This window comes from Myodes glareolus, chromosome 10 (assembly GCF_982192425.1).
Source record: "Myodes glareolus chromosome 10, mMyoGla1.1, whole genome shotgun sequence".
In the NCBI taxonomy this organism is placed as follows: domain Eukaryota; kingdom Metazoa; phylum Chordata; class Mammalia; order Rodentia; family Cricetidae; genus Myodes; species Myodes glareolus.
In genome coordinates this window covers 24,602,388-24,622,718 of record NC_142035.1, presented here as the reverse complement: position 1 = coordinate 24,622,718, position 20,331 = coordinate 24,602,388, and the positions used below count along the sequence as shown (strand labels likewise).

The window sequence follows — 20,331 nt, the reverse complement described above, 5'->3', positions numbered from 1 at the left end:
GGCAGGTGGATCTCTGAGTTCAAGGCTACCCTGGTGTACCAGGACAGCCTGGGCTACACAGGGAAATCCTGTTTCAAAAAACAAACAAACAAAGCACTTAGTGCTCTTGCAGTGTACCAGGGTTCCGTTCCCAGCACCCACATGGTGGCTCACAGCATCCATTTCTCCAGTTCCTACGGATCCCGCTCCCTCTTCTGACTTCCGCTAGTACCAGGCACACACATGGTGCACAGCCATACATGCAGGCAAAATATATTGTTAAGATTTATTTTACATGTTACATGTTTTTAAATCTTTTATTACATTTTATTTATTGTGTATGTGCATGTGTGTGTTGCATGCACACATACATGTCAAGGCACACACGTGGCAGTCAGAGGACAAGTTGCAGGAGCTGGTTCTTTCTTCCCCTCTTCCCACCACGCCACCATGTGGAACACAGGGCTCAAACTAAGGTCACGAGGCTCGGCAGCAAGCACCTTACTCATTGAGCCATCGCCTCAGCTCTCCATTTTTTGAGACAGAATTTTCTTATATATCCCAGACTGGCCTGGAACTCACAACCGTCTGCTGCAGCCTTCTTAATACTTTATAAAAATGTGGCCACTAGAAGTTTTATTCTAAGTGCTGGGGATAGGATCCAGGGGCTCCCACAAGTTTAACAAGGGCTGTCCCCTACCTCCAGCTCTTGAAAAAATTGCAATTGCCCATATGGCTCATGTTGTGTTCCTATTGGACAATGGGGCTCTGGAACTCCTCAATGGCACACCTTAGACAAAGAGTTTAGTTCCCCCCCCCAAGGTATCTGTAACCTGTTGCCCACTAGCAAAGAGCCCTCTGATACACAGCACAGAGGAGGGTTACCATACCCACCAGGAAGAAACTCTCCTCTAAGGGTCCTCCTGTGTTGAATGGCCTGAGGCCCAGAGAGGGTGACGCTTGCCCTGGCCTTACTGGAGTCGGAATAGCAGCGGGAGTCAAGCCCCAGACTCCTTAGCATGCCCCTTGCTACATACGCTATCCAAAAGTACCTGGCGGGTGGAAATTCAGGGCTGTTACTTCATAAATGGAACCCTGGTTGGGACCAAACAAGTTGGAGTGTGAGGCCCATGGCTTTGAGAAGGCAGGCTCCTCCAGGAGGGCGTGACAATAGAACCATACTCTGGGCAGTGGCTGGGCACTGCCCGGAAGCTGTCTGCGCAGAGGAGTTCCGTTAGTGCCTCGGGCTGTGTTACTTGGAGGGGCTGCTCTTGTTGAAGATGAGGAAGTCTGAGATGTCGTGCCACACGTTGCTGTCTTCATAGAGGTAGGTCATGGAGGACTGTAGGGAGGGCTGTAGCGTGGGCCGGTGGTACTCGAACAGCCAGAGCACAAGCCCCCAAATCACCGCCGTGTGCAAGGGGAATGGGTCCCACCGGGGTTTAGGGACGTAGCCCTTCTCCACACCAAGGCGGCACAAGGCAAACAGGACGCGTGACAACAGGTACATGTTGATCTGCAGGGAGGGAATGCTGAGATTACTAGTGAGCATGGCCACTGGGAACCTTCACCTGCCCATCCAGCCCTAGACACCGGCACGGCTCTTCACTGGCTCCGTGACTCTCAAAGTTGATGTACAAGATGACTGAGGTGGTGTGCAGCAGGCATTTTGATGTATCCATCTGTGTGTGTGTGTGTTGTGTAGGTGCATCCCGTGTGTGCTGGGTGTGCACATGTGGGTATGGAGATCAGAGGCCGGCATCAGTGTTTTTCGCAGTTCCCTCTCTAGCCGAAATATTTGTTTTGTTCTTGTTGTTTGGAGACAGGGTCTCCCTGTTATGTAGCTTTCCCGGAACTTGCTATATAGACCAGGCTAGCCTGGAACTCATAAAGATCTACCTGCCTCTGCCTCCCAAGGGCAGGGATTAAAGGTGTGAGCTACCATGCCCAGCTCTAGCCTAATTTCTTTTTGTTTTTTTTTCCTGTGTCAAGTTGACAAATAGTGTAATTAAAACCCAGTATCTTAATAAATCTTTCAATTTATAGTCAGGTGTACAGCACATGCCTTCACACTTTTAATCCCAGCACTCGGGAGGCAGAGGCAGGTGGCTCTCTGTGAGTTCGAGGCCGGCCGGGTCCACAGAGTGAGCTCCAGGATAGCTGGGACAGTGTAGAGAGACTCTGTTTTAACAACCGTCTCTTTTCAATTTACAAGGGTTTTCTCTTTTAAAAGATTTTAAAAGTACTCTTACTCTTTGAGCTCTAGGCCCACCCTGTCCCCACATGATTTGTTGAGACACAGGAGTCTCTCACTCAACATGGAATACACCACGTTGGCTATGCTACTGACGGTAGAGTTTCAGGGACTTACCTCTCTCTGTCCCAAATACCTCTCTCTCTCTCTCTCTCTCTCTCTCTCTCTCTCTCTCTCTCTCTGTGTGTGTGTGTGTGTGTGTGTGTGTATAAGGCAGAGATCACTAGTAAGTGTTGTTTCTCAGAAACCATCTATGTTGTTCTTTACAGTTTTTATTTTTGAGACAAGGTCTCTCATCACATGATGCTCACCAATTTGAATAGAGTGGTTGGTGCTAGAAGGCCCAGGTCCCTGCCTGCGTCTGCCTCCCCGGTGCTGGGATTACCAGAAAGCACTACAGTATAGTGGGTAGCTTTCTATGTGGGTTTTGCGGATGGAAGTCAGTTCTTCGTTTGCTTCATAAGTACTTTGCCAAGAGAACTACCTCTCCATCCCCTTATTAGAAGTTGTGCTTTTTGTTTTGTTTTGTTTGAGGCACAGTATCACTATGTAGTCCTGGTTGTCCTGGGATTCGCTAAATAGACCAAGTTGGCCTAAAACTCACAGTGATCCTCCTGTCTCTGTTTCTGAGTGCCAGGATTAAAGGCGTGCACCACTATGACTGGCACCCTTATTAGAAGTCTTTAAAATGAATTATACACAGTTTAAAATTTTAAAAAATGATCTATCACAGGGAAAATAATATTTTAGATCTCCTTGAGATTCATTTTTGTTCTCTGTGAAGCCAGCTGGGTAGCATAATAAATGCTAGCCCAGCTGGGGCAAGACCTTGTCTCCGAGAAAGAAAAGCTCAGACGTCAGACATTCACAATGCATATCTGCACGGCATCAGTGTGTGGATGATCTGAAAAATGTCCTCAGAGCTCCAAAATAAAACATGAAACAGAGAATGAGCAAAAGACATGAAGTTTCACCAAAGAGGTTGTACAGGTAGCAGATACATGATAATGAGGACAATTTCAACAGCATTAGCCATTAGGGAAAGGCAAAGGAAAGTCACAACGAGGTGCAATGTCACAGTGGCTAAGACAGGGCTGAACATCTAACAACCTGGGTTCAATCTCCAGAGTCTAAAGTAGAAAAAGAGGACCAACTCCCAAGAGCTGTCCTCTGATCCACACACACACACCATGGCAGGTGCACACCTGCACTTACAATCATATCACACACACACACACACACACACACACACACACACACCAAAAAACTTTAAAATGCAGCTAAAATAAATCATGCAACAAACCAAATGTTAGCTAGGATATGGAGAATGTAGATAGGCATTCATATATTTGCGGTGAGAATGTAAAAAACTATCATCACTCTGGAAAACGGCTTGGCAGAAGGCTGTTGATTTTTTTTACTTTCTTCTTTCTTGGCAGGCTGTTTTAAAACCAAGTATGCATGTACCATACAACCCACAATTACACTTGTGGGCTTTTATCCCAGAAAAATGAAGACGTATGTTCACAGAAGATTCTAGACAAGAGCGTTCTTCACAGCTCTACTTGTAACATCCTAAAGCTAGAAGCTTCCCAGATGTCCTTCACAGGAAAAACAAAACAAACCAAAAAACTGATGGCACTTCTATACTACTCAGAAATAAAAGGGAAAAATTCAGCCAGGGTGGCCATACATGACTATAACCCCAGTGCTCTGGAGGCTCAGGGAGAATTGGCAAGACTCAAGGCCATCTTGGGGTACAGAGCAGGGCACAGTAAGAAAAAGGTAGCTGGCTGTGGTGGCACATACCTATAATCCAAACCCTGGGGAAGTACAGGCAGGAGGAATTCAGGGCCGCTCTCAGCTATATATTAAGTTTGAGCCAAACTGGGTAACACGAGACCCTGTCTCAAAAAAATAAAAAAGGGGGGGGGGCTGGAGAGATGGCTCAGCGGTTAAGAGCATGTGCTGCTCTTGCAGAGAACCCCAGTTTGGTTCCCAGCACCCATATGGTGGCTCACAATCATCTGTAACTCCTGTTTCAGGAGATCCCACACCCTCTTCTGGCCTCCCCCGGCACCAGGCACATATATGGTGCACAAACGTACGTGCAGGCAAACACTCAGGGACATAAAAGAAAAAGAGTCTGTTTTAAAAGAGTCACGCTGTCCTTCTCATGTGACCCAGGCAGAGTTTTTTCTTCCCAAAGAATGGATCTATTTCATACCAGCTACCAAGTTTGTAAAAACAGACTTAGCCATAGTATTCCATGGTATTCAAGATCTTTTAAAAATCTAAATTTTATTTATTATTATTTTATTTTTTGGGGTGCAGGACACATATGTCATAGTCCATGTGGAGAGGCCAGAGGAAAACCTTCGGGACTTTTCCTCTCTTTCCACCACGTGAATCCCAAAGACCAAATTAAGTTGTCAGACTTAAGGGCAGACAACTTTGCCTTCCATGACACTTCACAGGCCCTTGGGGCTTGTATTTTTTATTTTTATTTATTTATTTGCTTACTTAATATTTATTGAGACAAGGTCTCTCTATGTAGCCTTGGCTGTCTTGGATCTCACTATGTAGACCAGGCTGGCCTTGCCTTCACAGAGATCCCCTTACCTCTGCCTCCTGAGGGCTGAGGCTCCTCAAGGCCTTTTAATATACACAAGATATTAAACATAACCCTTGTCATTTCCTGTATTAGTAAACATCTTTGTGGGGATCCTGGGATAGGGATTTATTGATTCTATTCATCTTTTCAAAGAACCAGTTTTTCTCCTTCAATTTCCTGTTTTCACTGAGTTCTGCTTGTTTGTTCTGAGATGCAGCCCAGGTTGGCTTCAAATCAGCGCCTTAGTCTCTCAGTGTGCCACCACACCCAGGTCAAAGTGCATTAAAAGAACAATCTTGGGTTTCTCTGTAGTTTTGGAGCCTGTCTTGGAACTAGCTCTTGTAGACCAGGCTGGTCTCGAACTCACAAAGATCCACCTGCCTCTGCCTCCCGAGTGCTGAGATTAAAGGCATGCGCCATCACCGCCCAGCAAAAAGAGAACAATCTTAAGCTGGAGATGGCTCAGCAGTTAAGAATGCTTGCTGCTCTTCCACAGGACGGAGTTTGATTCCTAGCACACACATAGGGCGGCACATAACTGCCTATAATTCTAGCTCCAGAAGATATAACACCCTTTTCAGGCCTTCACAAACACCCATACACACGTACACATGCACACACACAAAGAAATAATTTTAAAAAATCATTGCACCACCAAGTCATTGATGCACATGCAATCTCAGCACTTAGGATGAGGCAAGAATATCAGGAGCTGTGAGGTGGTGGCGCACACCTTTATTCCCAGCACTCAGGAGGCAGAGGCAGGTGGATTTCTGTGAATCTGAGACCAGCCTGGTCTACAGAGTGAGTTCCAGGACAGATATGAACGTAACACAGAGAAACCCTGTCACAAAAAAACAAGAAGAAGAAGAGGAAGAGGAGGAGGAAGAGGAGGAGGAGGAAGAGGAGGAAGAGAAGAAGAAGGAAGAGGAGAAGAAGAAGAAGAAGAAGAAGAAGAAGAAGAAGAAGAAGAAGAAGAAGAAGAAGAAGAAGAAGAAGAAGAAGAAGAAGAAAATCAACCACCACCACCAAAATCCTTGCCCCAAAGAGTAGTAGACACACTGATGTGGGGAGCCCTGGGATTGCAGCTGTGGCCTGGTTTACAAATGGGAAAACTGAGGGAGAAGTGACCTTCCCAAGGTCACACGGGGACTGATGATTCTTAGACCTCAGACACAGACAGCAGCCAGGAGTTCACCTCACTTCCCCGCCCCTCAATGTCCCATCGCAGGAAAACCTTACCTGGCTATTGACGTTGTTGTTCTTCCCGAACACCAGGAGGCCCCCGAGGAAGGCTGCCAGGAAAGAGTGCATCTGGTGGGTTTCACCTTGCATGTGGGACTGGAGCGCACAGAGGCTCTTATAGGTGAACACAAAGCAGGCCAGGTTCCGAGAGTGGGTGTACGTGGCTTTCAGGACGGCCTGCAGTTTCTCTTGGAGACTGCACAAACAGAAAGCTTCATGAGCGCAGGCCCCACTGGAGCGTGAGCTTTCTCCGGAGTGCACGCAGATCTGAACTGGGCAAGGAGCACAATACTGAAGCCCATCCAGTTTGAGATCTCTAAGGAGGATGCCCATAGGGCACTGCCCTCTTACCTGACGGGGGGCCTTAACTCAGTGCACCACCTCAGAGGGCCACTCCCTGACACTGCATTAACGAGTGTCCATCCCTTTTCTCATAGGTCTTTTCCTTCATGGCTCTCATCACCATTTAACATCTGTAAGCTGATGTATGAAGTTCCCTTGTCCTCAGTGTAAGCTCCTGCAGGGCATGGTCTAGATTCTTCTTGTTCATCCCAAGGGCACAGAACAGGGCCTGACACACAGTAGGTGCTCAGCAAATGGGAGGGGTGAGTGAACAGATGAATGAGTGCCTACTATGGGCTGGATCTGCAGAGAGAATTCTGAGAAAGGACAGATCTTCTGTCTGCCTTTGTGGGGCTTAGGAGGAAGAAACACCATCACCAAGACAAGAATCTGACATTGACTTTGACAAGAGGTGGTCCTGGAATCTGAGGGAGGGAAAGGCATCCATGGGAGGAGTGTGCTGCTTTCCAGGCAGAAGACTCACCACACACAAAGGCCCTAAGGACAGGCACGGAAAGGGAGCCAAGCAATGGAGAGAGGCTGGTGTGGGCTCTGAGCATGGGTGGTTGTGTACAGAGAGCAGTGAGGAGGTCAGAACCTAAGACTGGTGTTTCTTTAGAGATGAAGGGGAACTAATTCAATCCACCTTTTCCTTAAAGGGTGAGTGGGTGAGAGTGTGTATGAGAGAGACTGTGTGTGTGTGTGTGTGTGTGTGTGTGTGTGTGTGTGTATGCGTGCACATGTCTGTGGATACCCACAAAGGTCAGAAGAGGGTATTAGATTCCCTGGAACTGGAGTTACAGGCAATTGTGAGCTGTTGGGTGTGGGTACTGGGAATTGAACTCTAGTCCTCTGGAAGAGCAACAAGCACTCTCTGGCTGAGCCATCTTTACAGTCCCACTAGGGGGCAGCAAAGATAACCCACAGATAGAGCAGAGTATATCTCTCAATTCTAGACGAGGACCCCCCCCAAAGGCAGGGGGTGGTGGTGCTGGGCAGTGGTGGTGCACACCTTTAATCCCAGCAGTGAGGAGGCAGAGACAGGTGCATTTCTGGGAGTTCAAGGCCAGCCTTGTCTACAGTGTGAGTCCCAGGATATGAGGATAGTCAGGGCTACACAGAAAAACCCTGTCTTGAAAAAATGGGGAGGGAGCCATGGTAGAAGCCAGTCAGGTGAGTGGGAAAAGCTTGCAGCCGCTGGTTCTTGGCTTTTGAGAACATGAGCTTCATGGGTACCTTTGCTTGTTGGTTGGGTGGTTTTTTGAGATAGGGTCTTTTTAGGTAGCCCTGGCTATCTAGGAACTCGCTATGAAGACCAGGTTGTCTGAAACTCAGAGATCCACCTGCCTCTGCCTCCTGAGTGCTGGGATTAAAGGTGTGTGCCACCATATCTGGCTATGAGTAACATTTTTAAAGCAAGAATGTTGGACTGCAGTTGGGCATGGCAGCACATTCCTGTAATCCTGGGTGAAACAGGACGACTGAGAGCTGGAGACCAGCCTAGGCCTGAGACCCTAAGACCCTGTTTCGAAAACTAAGGAAAAAGGTAAGGCCAGACATAGTGGCACACACTTGGAGGGCAGAGGCAGGCGGATGTCTGTGAATGCGAGGCCATCTGGGTCCACACAGTGAGACACTGCCTCAAAAAAAAAAAAAAAAAAGTAACCTTGAAAAAGTAAGAAAGTATCTGACACTGACTTTAAGACATCTCTAGTCTGGCTCCTCTGTTTTCCCGGCCAGCACCCAGATGTAGGTCACCACATTAGGATACCACATAGCTTCTTGCTAATGGACACCCAGACTTCTGCTCTTTCATCAGCCCCTCCTCCCTCGCCAAGCTGTTCTCAGCCAGGCAGCAAATGACTAATCCTCTCGCTGCTAAACATACATAAAGCCAGGCACCTATATTCCCAGCTATTTGGGAGGTTGAGGTAGGACTTGGGCCTTGAAGTGGGAGGGCAGGCTGACATCATAACAAGACCACATCTCAAGAAGCAAAAAGGACACAAAACACACAAAGCCTCCCAAAGGGGGCTGAGGAGCTGGCTCCAGGGTCACGAGTACATACTGGTCTTACAGAGTACCTGTTCAGTTCCTGGCACCTGTGTAAGGTGCGCCCATCACTCCAGCCCCAAAAACTCTTACTGCCCTCTTCTGGCCTCCAAGGGCACCTGCACTCATGGCACATATTCAGAGATATAGTATTAAAAATCAAAATAAATCTTTAAAAAAAAAACCCAAACCCGCAGGAAGTCAAACCGTGGTATGTCCCTGCTCAAAATGTCCTAGCTTCCTGTTCTCGCTTAAAAGGAAAACCAAGCTCTTCTTTCAGGCCGAGAGCCAGGCAGGCCTGACCCAGTTCCCGCTATGATGCTACTGCCTCTCCCTTTCAACAGTTTGGTGGCCAGCTTCTCAGACTCACCAGGCACAATCCATCCTACCTCTGGCCGTCCCTGGACTTCAGTATCTTGTGAACTCTTTTCCTTGATATTTTTTTTTCTTCTGAGACAGGGTTTTTCTGAGTAGACCTGGATATTCTGAAACTTGCTGTGTAGACCAGGCTGGCCTTAAATTTGGAGATCCACCTGCCTCTGCCTCCCCTGTGCTGGGATTAAAGGTGTGCGCCACCGCCACTACCTTGTTTCCCTGATATTCTGAATGCTCATTTTCTGCCACCTCCTGCTAGAAGATAAACCCCAGGAGGGCAAGAATCCTTGTCTGTTTTGTTTGCTGCTGTAGTCTTAGCAGCCAGAGCAGTGTTTATCACACAGTACATGTTCACTAAACACTTGGTGACTAATGAGTAAATTCAGTTTTTAAAAAATGACTTGGGAGCTGGGCAGTGGTGGTGCATGCCTTTAATCTTAGCACTTGGGAGGCAGAGGCAGGCAGATCTCTGTGAGTTCAGGGCTAACCTGGTCTACAAGAGCTAGCTACAGAGAAACCCTGTCTCAAAAAACAAAAACAAAAACAAAAAAAAATTACTTGAGAGCCAGGCGGTAGTGGCACATGCCTTTAATCCCAGCACTCAGGAGGCAGAGACAGGAGGATCTCTGTGAGTTTGAGACCAGCCTGCAGAGCTAGTTCCAGGATAGCTAGGGCTGCTACACAGAGAAACCCTGTCTTTTTTTTTTTTTTTAAGATTTATTTATTTATTATGTATACAGCATTCCCTCCAAGGTCACCTGCACACCAGAAGAGGGCGCCAGATCTCATTATAGATGGTTGTGCGCCATCATGTGGTTGATGGGAATTGAACTCAGGACCTCTGGAAGAGCAGTCAGTGCTCTTAACCACTGAGCCATCTCTTCAGCCCTGAGAAACCCTGTCTTGAAAAACAAAAACAAAACAAAACAAGATTTGGGATTCTGTCTCAAAAACAAAACAAAACAAAAAGATTTGGAAGGGTTGGGCATATAGCTCAGTGCAGTGTGCTCGCCTACTGTGTTCTTGTCTCTGTGCAGTGTGCTCGCCTACTGTGTTCCTGGCTCAATGCGAGAGAGAAAAAGAGGGGAGAGAGGAAAAGATGTGATTTGGAAAGCAAAAAGTCCCAACAAAGACAAATAAAATAAAACTGCCAAAACAGAAACCTTGCAATTTGACTTTAGCCCATCCTCTGTGTATGGTTCTTTTTCTTTTAAAAATTTATTTATTTTCTATTTTATGCATGTAAGTGCTTTGCCTACATGCTTGTGCATGCCTGGTGCCTGCAGAGGTCAGAAGGAGGGTGTTGGAGTCCTTGGTACTGGAGTTACAGATGGTTGGAAGCTACCATGTGAGTGCTAAGAACTGAACTCAGGTCCTGTGAAAAAGCAACAAGTGCTCTTAACCACCGAAGCCATCTCTCCAGTCCCTGTGTGCGATTCCTGGAAACTGCAGGTCTGTCTACACCCATAAACACGAGACTGCAAGGCCTTCCCTGAATGGGGCCTTGAAGGAAGAGTTATAGAGAGTTCTGACTCGAAGGTCAGAACATGGAGCAGGTGAGGAGGGATGAGAGCCTGCATCCCGGAGAAGATGACCCAGAGGACCAGACAAGTTCCCAGGAAGAAATAAAGGCAGACTAGAAGAGGACAGGCTCTCCTGGAAGTGGATGCACACAGGCAAACGTGTGGGAGTGGAACAGGGCCTGCGTGCCAAGGAAGCCCACGCTGGACACTGTAGACATTTAACTGTGTCAACCTCAGAGGGCCGTGAAGGCCAGGCCTGGCAGCTGGGTCTCTTTGGAGGATAGTGAGGAGCCACAGGCGTTTTCAAGTGAGGGATGTAGGATCAGCTAGGATCAGCGCTGGACTTTAGAAAGCACAGAGGAATGGAAAGCTAGCCCCAGCTTAGAAACTACCACACCACATCATCTCCCAGAGGGTCTGCAGAGAGGGTAGGTACCTGCCACTCCTGAAGAGAAAGGTCATGACCAGTGCGTGAGGTGCCCGGATTTTGACTCCATAGCTGTAGAAACAGAAGCAAACAGTTACTAGCCCATCACTGTAGCAGTTTCCAGGCTCCCCCTTCCCCCGGTCCTTTCTCCTACCCCCAATTCTGACATTACTATGGGAGAGGAATAACGTTGGCTTTCCAGTTACATCTGGGTTCAAGTCCCAGAGCCTCTCGGCAGAGTGGCTTTGGCTTATCTTACCCTCTCTGAGCCTCAGTTTCCCCAACTAAAGAGGAATGCTACATCTTAGAGGGCTGGGTATAGTCCTTATGGAAGACAATGAAGAATGCAAAGAGGTCCACAGTTCCTGGCTTTGCGGAGACTCTCTCAGCCCCATCTCTCTACCGACTGCAGTCAGGCTCATCCTTGACTAATTTTAAATTTGATTTATTATTGCTATTACTAATACTGTTTTAATTGTTATTACATTCATTCACAGACACAGAATCTTACTATACAGTGCTAGTTCTGGCTGGAACTCACTATGCACACCAAGCTGGCCTTAAGCTCAGAAAGCCTGGGCATGGTGGCACACGTCTTTAATCCCAACACTCAGGAGGCAGAGGCAGGTGGATCCTCTGAGTTCAAGGCCAGCCTGGTCTACATAGTGAGTTCTAGACCAGCCAGGGCTACATAGTGAGACCCATCTCAAAAAATGAATCAGCAACAACAAATTCCCAGAGATCTGTCTGCCTATACCTCCCGAGTGCTAGAAATGTGTGCCACCACACCGAGAAGTTTATCTTAGTTTATTGTTGTTATTGTTTTGGTGGATTTAAAAATTATTAAATTTATTTATTTGTGTATGTGTGTGGGCATGTGTGCTAGCTAGTTTTGTGACAACTTGACACACATGATAGTCATCTGAGAAAAAGGAACCTTATCTGAGAAAATGCCCCCCATAAGACCAGGCTTCAAGTTGGTCTGGAAGGTGGTAACACACACCTTTCACCCCAGTACTCCAGAAGCATAGACAGGCAGATTTTTGTGATTTTTGAGGCCAGGCAGGTCTACAGAAAGAGTTCCAGGATAGTGAGGGCTACACAGAGAAGTCCTGTCTGGAAAAAAAAAAATGAAAAAGAAAAAGAAAAAAAAAAGATCTGGCTGCAGGTAGGCAAGCCTGTGGGGGCGTTTTCTTAATTGGTGATTGATTGGAAAGGACCTAGCCCATTGTGGGTGGTGATGTTACCTGTGGGCTAGTGGTCTTGGGGTCTATAAGAAAGCAGACTGAGCAAGTCATGAGAAGAAGGCAGTAAGCCTCACCCCTCCACCACCTCTGCATTAGCTCCTGCCTCCAGGATCCTGCCCAGTTTGAGTTCCTACCGTGGCTTCCCTCAATGGTCTGTGACTCGGGAAATGTAAGCTAAATGAACACTTTCCTCTCCAAGCTGCTTTTGCTAATAATGCTTCATTACAGCATTAGTCACCCTGGCTAGGACAGCATGCATGCCACAGCATGTGTGCTTACGCCACAGAACAGCTGGCAGGAGGCAGTTTTCTCCCTCCCCCACTTGAACCCAGGGATCAAGCTCAGGTCTTCAGGCTTGGTGGCAAGTGCTGTTACCCCTCCCTAGTCTCAACACCAACCCCCCACCCCCTTTTTTGGGTAAGAATCTTCTGTAGTACAGTCTCTGTAGCTGACAGAGGCCTTGAACTCCTGTCTCCTTCCCACCACCTCCTGAATGCTTGGATTGTAGATGTGTGCTACTATACCTAGTTTAATTTATTATTATTATTTTATTTGTGTGTGTGTGTGCGCGCGCGCGCGTGCATGTACACATGCATGCATAGTGCCTCTGGAGTCTAGAAGAGGTGTCAAATCCCCTAGAGCTGGATTTACAGGTGGCTGTGAGATACCTATATGGTCCTGGGAAACAAACTCAAGTCACTTCAAGAGCAGCAAGTACTCTTAACCATTGAACTGTATTTCCACCCCCCCCCCATGTCTCGCTTCTTATTTTTCTTTGTCAGACACCTTACGCTGCCTAGTTTTGTGTCAACTTGACACAGGCTAGAGTCACCTGAGAAGAGGAAGCCTCAACTGAGATAATGTCTCCATAAGACTGGGCTGTAGGCAGGCCTGTAGGGCATTTTCTTAATTAGTGGTTAATGGGGAAGGGCCCAGGTTGCTGTAAGTTGTACCACCTCTGTGCTGGTAGTCATCAATTCTATAAGAAAGCAGGTTGAGCAAACCATGAGGAGCAAGCCAGGAAACAGCACTCCTTCATGGCCTCTGCATCAGCTCCTGCCTCCAAGTTCCTCCCTGGTTTGAGCGCCTGCCTCAGCTTCCCTCAAAGGACTGTGACACAGGATTTGGAAGTCACATAAACCCTTTCCTTTCCAAGTTGCTTTTGGCCACATTATTTCATCACGGCAATAGTAACCCTAACTAAGACAGCACCTTTACCCTCATTTCTACAGCTGAGCCTTAGGAGGCCTAAAATCCTCTGAAGGCCTTGAGACAATGGTTATGAGCCACATATGGCTGTCACCTGAATATACAGAAACAGTCACTGCAGGCTTCAATGAAGAGGGGCTCCCGTGGCAACCCTCCCTGGTACTTACATGAATTCCCACAACACACATCCTCATGAACATGTACATGAGAAAGAGAGAGAGGATGCTCTTCTGTGTATTCATTTTACATGGAAGGAACCGAGGCCAGAAGAGGGCAAGAGAGGAAACCGAGCTCAGTGTTAAGTGTGGTGGCGCACGCCTTTAGTTCCAGCACCTGGGGCAGAGGCAGGCATAACTCTGTGAGTTCAGGGCCAGCCTGGTCAACAGAGGGAGTTCCAGGTCAGCCAAGGCTATGTAGAGAGACTCTATCTCAGAAAACCGAAACAAAAAAGCCGAATTTGGGATTGGAGATGGCTCAGTGTTTAAGAGTATGAACCCAGGTCCCCAGCGAGTTCTCAGCACCTCATGGTGGCTCACAGCCATCTGTATCTCTAGTTCCAAGGGATCTCATTCCCTCTTCTGGCTGCCACAGGCACTCAGAATGTAAGTGGTACATAAACATACAAAGCATTTATACACATAAAATAAATGGTGGTAGTGGGCACCTTTAATCCCAGCACTCAGGAGGCAGAGGCAAGCAGATCTCTGGGTTCAAGAATAGATAACCTGGTCTACAGTGAAAGTCCCAGGACAGCAAGGGCTGCACAGAGAAATCCTGTCTAGAAAAACATAATACTTCTTAAAAATAATTAATAAAAACATTTTTTTATTCTTCTCTCATATAATATATCCAGGCTGAAGCCTTCCCTCCCTTCCCTCCTCCCAGTTCCTTCCTCCACCTTCCCTCTTCCCTGGATCGACTTCTCCTCCACTCATTAAAAGTTTTTTTTTTTTTTGTAAGATAGGGTTTCTCTGTGTAGTTCTAACTGGCCTGGACTCATTTTGTAGATCAGGCTGGCCTCAAACTTACAGAGACTCGCGTGCCTCTGCCTTCCAAATGCTGGGATTAAAGTCATGCACCACCACTGCCTAGCTTAATTTAAAAGAATTTTTAAAGAGAAAACGGAGGTCAGAAGGGATGAAGAGTCATTTGATATTCAGCATAAAAGCATTAGGACTGGGGCCCAAGGACATGAGCACAGAGAGTGCCGTGGCTGGCTGGGAAGGTTCACAGAGGATACAGGGAGAGTCGGAATGGGAGAGGATGCACAAAGCCCTCATTGGGAAATGCCTGCTGAGTCTGTGGGATTTAAACGAACAAAGTGGAAAAGTGTGGGCAGTGAAGCAATGTTGCAAGGTGAGGAACTGTTCTACACGTCCAACAGTATCCAAAAGAAAACATCAGAGGCGTGGGAGATGAGATGCTTTTGTGTGCATGGCGCTCTGGAGATGGCACAGGAGACTCATCTGGGGATGGCTCTGTGGAGAGGGACTGATGACAGAGGACATTTGTGTAACTTTATTTTAGAGTCAGAGATAGACCACAGGGCCTCTTGCATGCTAAGCATGTGCTCTACCACACAAGTACACTTCTGGCTTAGCAGTGAACTTTTTATGACTTTTGTAAATGCGTTACCTCACTTTAAAAAGGGGAAATGAAAGATATTTGAAAAGCTAACAACATAAAATGCATTTTTGTTGCAAAGCCAGCTTGATGTCCTTATCTCCTTCTCTGCCCAGCAGTGGTCAGGCAGTTCCCGTCAGTCCCTGTGGCCTTTCGTCCCCTAGCACCTCCAGAACCTTATCTCTTTCTCCTGCATCGAGAGGCTTCAGCCGCCCCCAGTCATCTAGAGCCTTCCCTTCGACACAAGCAGACTGTCCTCAAGTTCCTACATCTGTCATGCCCTTTCTTAGACTCCCCAGATTCAGGTGAGACTTGTTACATCACACATGTAGTCTCAGAAATTGGGTGGCTGAGACAGGAGGCGCTTGACTTGAGGCCAACCTAAGATAGACAGTAAGACCCCTCCCCCCTTTTATTAAAGTGGGGACTAGAAAGATGTCTTGGTTGGTAAAGAGTTTGACATGTAAGTCTGAGGACCTGAATGTGGATCCCTGGGGCCCATGTAGAAAGCAAAGCATGGTGGTAGGCATATGTAGTCCAGGAAACAGAGAGGTAGGAGGCGGAGACAGAGTCTCGGAGCTGGATGGCCGACTAACCTACCGGGTGAAGTGCCAGGCTAGAGAGACCCTCTCTCAAACCAGAAGTGAAAGGAAGGGGCCTGAAGCATGACAGGGAGATTGTCCTTGGACCTCCACATGTGCTAGCATACATGCACATGAGTACATCTGTGTGTGTGCATGCACACACACACACACACACACACACGCACACACACACACAAGTAAAACTCGTGAATATTTAGGAGTGAGTTAAATTCGCAAAGTTCAAAGACCTCAGCCATCCGGGTTGACCTCCCTAAACTGGTGACCTTTCTTCACAAACACAGGCCTTGTGTTGAATGTATTTCCACACCCGGGATGCCCGTTCCTTCCCGGAAACCTCTAGCTTGCCCTTCAGGATATCACCAGCACTCCCTCTGAAAAGCCTTCCTGAATACTACTTTGCATTGGTGCGGTATTTGGGTTGTTGTTATTTGTTTTGTTGTCATTTGGGGGTCGTTTCGTTAGTCTTGCTGTCCGGCCCAGGCTAGTCTCAGACTGGCAATCCTAAAGTGCTGTGACTACAAGCGTAGGAGGCCATGCTTGGCCCCCTCTGTTTGAGAGACTTCCCCTTGGACGTATGGGCCTTACAGATGGGCACAGTATAAATGCCACTAACAAGTCATGAGGTCCCTGCCTTGGAGACTCGGGAATGACTGAGTTTACACGTTTAATTTTACAGAGGAGGAAACTAAGACCAGAAGAGACAAAGAACTATCCAGTTTGTCACAGTGAAAGCATTGGGGTTAGAGCCCAAACACCTGACCCTAGAAAATGTCTGTCCTGGCTGGGAAGGTCCACTGAGGGGGGCACAGAGAGAGGTGGGGCGGGGCAGGTGTGCAAAGCTCATATTAGGCAATGCTTGCTGGCACATAGGCCAGTTCCTGCTTTGTCCCATGATACCTGGCAAGAGGGCTATTGATGTTACCTCAGGGTTCATCCCATCTTGTTCAAAGAGTGACTGATAAGATCTCGCCAGATCTAGTAGAAAGTATTTCCTATGTGACTGAGTGTCCATTCTGAGTCTGAATCGCGACTATACTCCTAACTCGACGTGAGCAGGGGCAATCAGCATACCTCCCCTAGCCACTGAGTCTGCATCCCAACTGTACCCCTAACTCGATGTGAGCAGAGGCAATCAGCATACCCTAGTCACTGAGTCTGCATCCCGACTGTACTCCTGACTCGATGTGAGCAGGGGCAATCGGCATGCCTCCCCAGCCACGGAGTCTGCATCCCGACTGTACCCCTAACTCGATGTGAGCAGGGGCAATCAGCATGCCTCCCCTAGCCACTATTCACTCATCTGAAAGGCAGAGATAAGAGAAATTCCTAGTTTTCAAATACTTATCCAAGAAAAGTTTGAATGCCTATAGCAGGGAGTAACAGGACACACAGAGGGACTATAGGTAAAAACGTGTGCACTGTAAAGCTCATATTGTCCTCTTGTTGTGGAGGAAGGGTCTCACACTAGCACCCGGGTGATCTGGAATGCACTACTTAGCGCTGGTCCTCATTAATCCTCCCGTCCCAGCCTCCTAAATGCCGGGAATAGTGGCATGGCTCCCACCACCGAATGAAGCATGCTTTCTAGTGTGAGGCGTGGACTATGGAACGAGACTAGTCGGTGTCCGCTGACGACAAGCACTGCAGAGAGACAAGGTAGGGAACAGGGTGGGAAGTTCAGAGGCAGCCTCAGTGGGGAGGCAGCGCTCAAGCAGAGACCTGAAAGTGTTAGTGAGGCAGGTAGGTGGCAGGTGCCTGTAACTACAGTCACAGTCACTACTTGCCAGACACACCCCAGGTACGACGCGTCCCCAAACAGTACCACACAGTGCTCCGTGGGACCCGTGTTCTAGAAAGTGAGGCTCAGGAAGGCTAGATGACCTGCTCAAAGATCTAGATTCCAGTATTATTTCAGGTGTTAAATCCTGGCAGTTCGCACACTCAAAACAGTGCCACACACTGCTACCAGGATGTCAACTTTAGGGACTTTGGTTTCTTCTCTGAGTCATTGAGAGTTCTGGCCTAGTAGCCCCTCAATAACTGTTAATGCATGAGGTCTAAAGAAGGTGGCAGGTCTAAAGAAGGAGGTGCTGCCCCCCTAGGCACCAGTCGAGCAAAATGGCCCCAAGACCTCCTCTCCTACGGTATGAGGGAGTGAGAGGAAGCCGCCCAGCAAATAGTCGCGCCTTTTTTTAATATTCACTGTCTCTTCCCATGAGTCCCCAGGAAAATGAGGGCCGAGGTGAAGTCATATGGATGAGAAACAGGATGGGAACCTGTTGGCAGCTTAACAGAAAAACCCTATTAGGCAAAAGGTGACCACCTGCTTGCTAAAGAACAGAGTCCAGTTCTTTTGTGCATACAGAGTCACCAAAGCCAAATAGGCCAAAGGGCATAGGCAAGATGAGGTGATGAACTGGACACAAATGAGAAGTTACAGGTGCTGGCACAGGAAGCCACTAAGTCAAGAGTGCCAAGTTATAAAGCACAGAGAACACAGAAGAGGAACAGGGTGAGTGAGCCCCAGCTCAGGACTGACACGGTGACAGGAACCCAGAAACCTACGCTCGGTGCACCAACGGGGCACCGAAATCAAACCCGAGAGCTCCTAGAGAGCGCACAGTGAAATGACACGGGGCCTCCAATTCGCGACCCCAGCCAGGCCCGTCCCTCAGCCCTGACCAGACTCCGCGGCCCCACTCACACAGCCCCGTTCCGGAAGCCCTTAAGCAAGGCCAACACAGCATGGTAGCGGCGCTTGCGCAGCAGAGTGTTGACAGCCTTGAGAAGAGCCTGCAGCTGCGCAGGGGCGGCCATAGCACCGGAGCACTCGATCGAGGGTCCCGGCTGGACGCGTACTGACAGCCCTGCGTTCTGGCTGCACAGCCCACAGCATTGGGGAGACCGCCCTGTCGTTGTATCTATAGGTTGAGTCTACCGTCACTCATACAAGAGAGCCAGTCACAGAGCGCACTGGTCAGCAGGGGGCTGAGCCGCTCGCTTTCTTCGGAATAGCTGTCTGATTGGAAGAGAAAGGAGAGCTGGTAACCAACCATCGTGACTCGGAAGGATTCGACCAATCAGAAGGCAATTTTCATAGGGAGACCTTTGGTTCATTGTGAGGCTTAGGAGGGAATGGGTGATTTGGGGGAGGTGACGTTCTCGGTCTTACCAAACCAACGACACTTTCGACTGTCTAGCAGGTACCGCAGCTAACTTCTCAGAGCATAAATCACATGTCACTCTTTTCGTTTGGTATTTTGAGACAGTACCTCTTGTAGCCCTGGATGGGCTTTCCCTCTCGCGCGCGCGCGCCTCTACCTCCCACTTGCTGAGATTGCAAACCTGTGCGATAATACCTGTTTTCAATTTATCTTTAAAATACAAACTCTTTCTCAGGGTTCCCAGGAGCAGATGTGCTCAGTGTTGGCTGGTCCTTGCCTTTCGTTCCATATCCTCTTTTCTTCAACTTACTGGCTTAGTTTCCCTCTCCTGGAGTATCCCAAGAACCCTTCTACTTCAGAGGAGTTGCACCTGCTACATCCCTACTGAAATTCACTGCCCCTGTACTTTCTATGGCGACTTCAGGTTCAGGTGTAGGCTCAGGTATTATCTAATCCAGGAAATCCCGCAGGATATCCCACAGACAGCAGTACTGTTCACAGCTGAAGTATTAGCCCAGGTTTTGTTGTTGTTTGTTTTGTTTTTGTTTTTCGTGACAAGGTTTCTCTGTGTATCTCTGACTGCTCTGGAACTCATTATGTAGATCAATGCTGGCTTCGAACTCATAGAGATCTGCCTGCCTCTGCCTCCTCGCTAGTGCTAGGATTAAAGGCATGGGTTGGCACTGCCTATCAGGCAGCCTCACACTTTGTAGTTGTTGCTACTTGCTCAATGTCCAACCTCACATAGACTGTTACTTTCCTGGGGCCAGAAAACTGTTTGCCTAGTTTGTCCACTGTGACTCCAGAACCCAACATAAGTTTACAGAAGCAGTAAGATATTAAATTATCCCTACTAAAACATTGATAAGTGATATTTCCATATAATGTTACTGAGTATAAAGGTTACTAGGTAGCAGCCACACTTCACGTGGTGGCTGTAATTGGGAGGTTGTTCTCTGGTACTTGGGACATGTGATATTTACTTGTGATATTGTTTGGGCTAGTATCAGAAGATAGTGTCAGAGGTCAGTAAAAGAAGGGAACTGTGCTGAACCTGTTCCATCACCAAAACTGGATCTTTCTTTTGTAATGATCAACTAGTTTATTCAGTTAGTCCTCTAAAAATAGTTTATTAGAAGCCAGCGTCTCTGGGCTAGGGGTGTGTTGGTAGAGTATTGTCTAGTTCGCAACAAGCCCCCAGCTTGATCTCCAGCACCGCATCAGCTGACTGTGGTGGCATACACGTGTAATCACAGGATGAGGGAGGTGAAGTAGGTAGCTCAGAGGGTCAAGGTTATTCTCAGTTATATATACAGTGAGTTCAAGGCCAGCTAGAGATATGTGAGAGCCTGTCTCAAAAGGATGGGAGAGGCTGCAGAAATGGCTTAGTCAGTAAAGTGCTTGTTGTTCAAGCATGAGGACCTGAATTCAATCCTCAGAATCCAAGGAAAAAAACTGGTGTAGTGGAGTGTGCTTGTAATCCCAGTGCCGGTAAGGCAGAGACAGGCAAATCCCTAGAGCCCACTGGCCCACCAACCTAGCTTAATTGGTGGACCTCTGTAAGCAAACCAGTCCCCAAAAGTCAAGGTAGGCAGCTCCTGAAAAGGGACACCATTGAACAGATTCAGCTCAATGCCCAGCAAAATCCCAGCAAAATTCTTCACAGACCTCG

General features: G+C 47.9%; 1 protein-coding gene across 1 annotated transcript; it reads right to left on the bottom strand.

The window, feature by feature from the left end:
* Positions 1–253: 253 nt before the first annotated feature.
* Positions 254–18,386, bottom strand: Pxmp4 (peroxisomal membrane protein 4). The gene is made up of 4 exons (XM_048431523.3): positions 18,200–18,386; positions 10,821–10,883; positions 6,090–6,288; positions 254–1,495 (listed from the first exon to the last, which is right to left on the bottom strand). The coding sequence occupies exons 1-4, from the start codon at positions 18,310–18,312 to the stop codon at positions 1,232–1,234; spliced, it is 639 nt and encodes a 212-aa protein (XP_048287480.3). The 5' UTR covers positions 18,313–18,386; the 3' UTR covers positions 254–1,231.
* Between the last annotated feature and the right edge of the window lie 1,945 nt (positions 18,387–20,331).

Excerpts from the sequence above, each read along its gene's own strand:
- Pxmp4 (XM_048431523.3), bottom strand. The coding sequence starts at position 18,312 with ATGGCCGCCCCTGCGCAGCTGCAGGCTCTTCTCAAGGCTGTCAACACT. Across the intron at positions 10,884-18,199 it reads GGCTTCCGGAACGGGGCTGT|CTATGGAGTCAAAATCCGGG; the intron begins GTGAGTGGGGCC and ends CTGTTTCTACAG. Across the intron at positions 6,289-10,820 it reads TTTCTCTTCAGGAGTGGCAG|TCTCCAAGAGAAACTGCAGG; the intron begins GTACCTACCCTC and ends CTGTTTGTGCAG.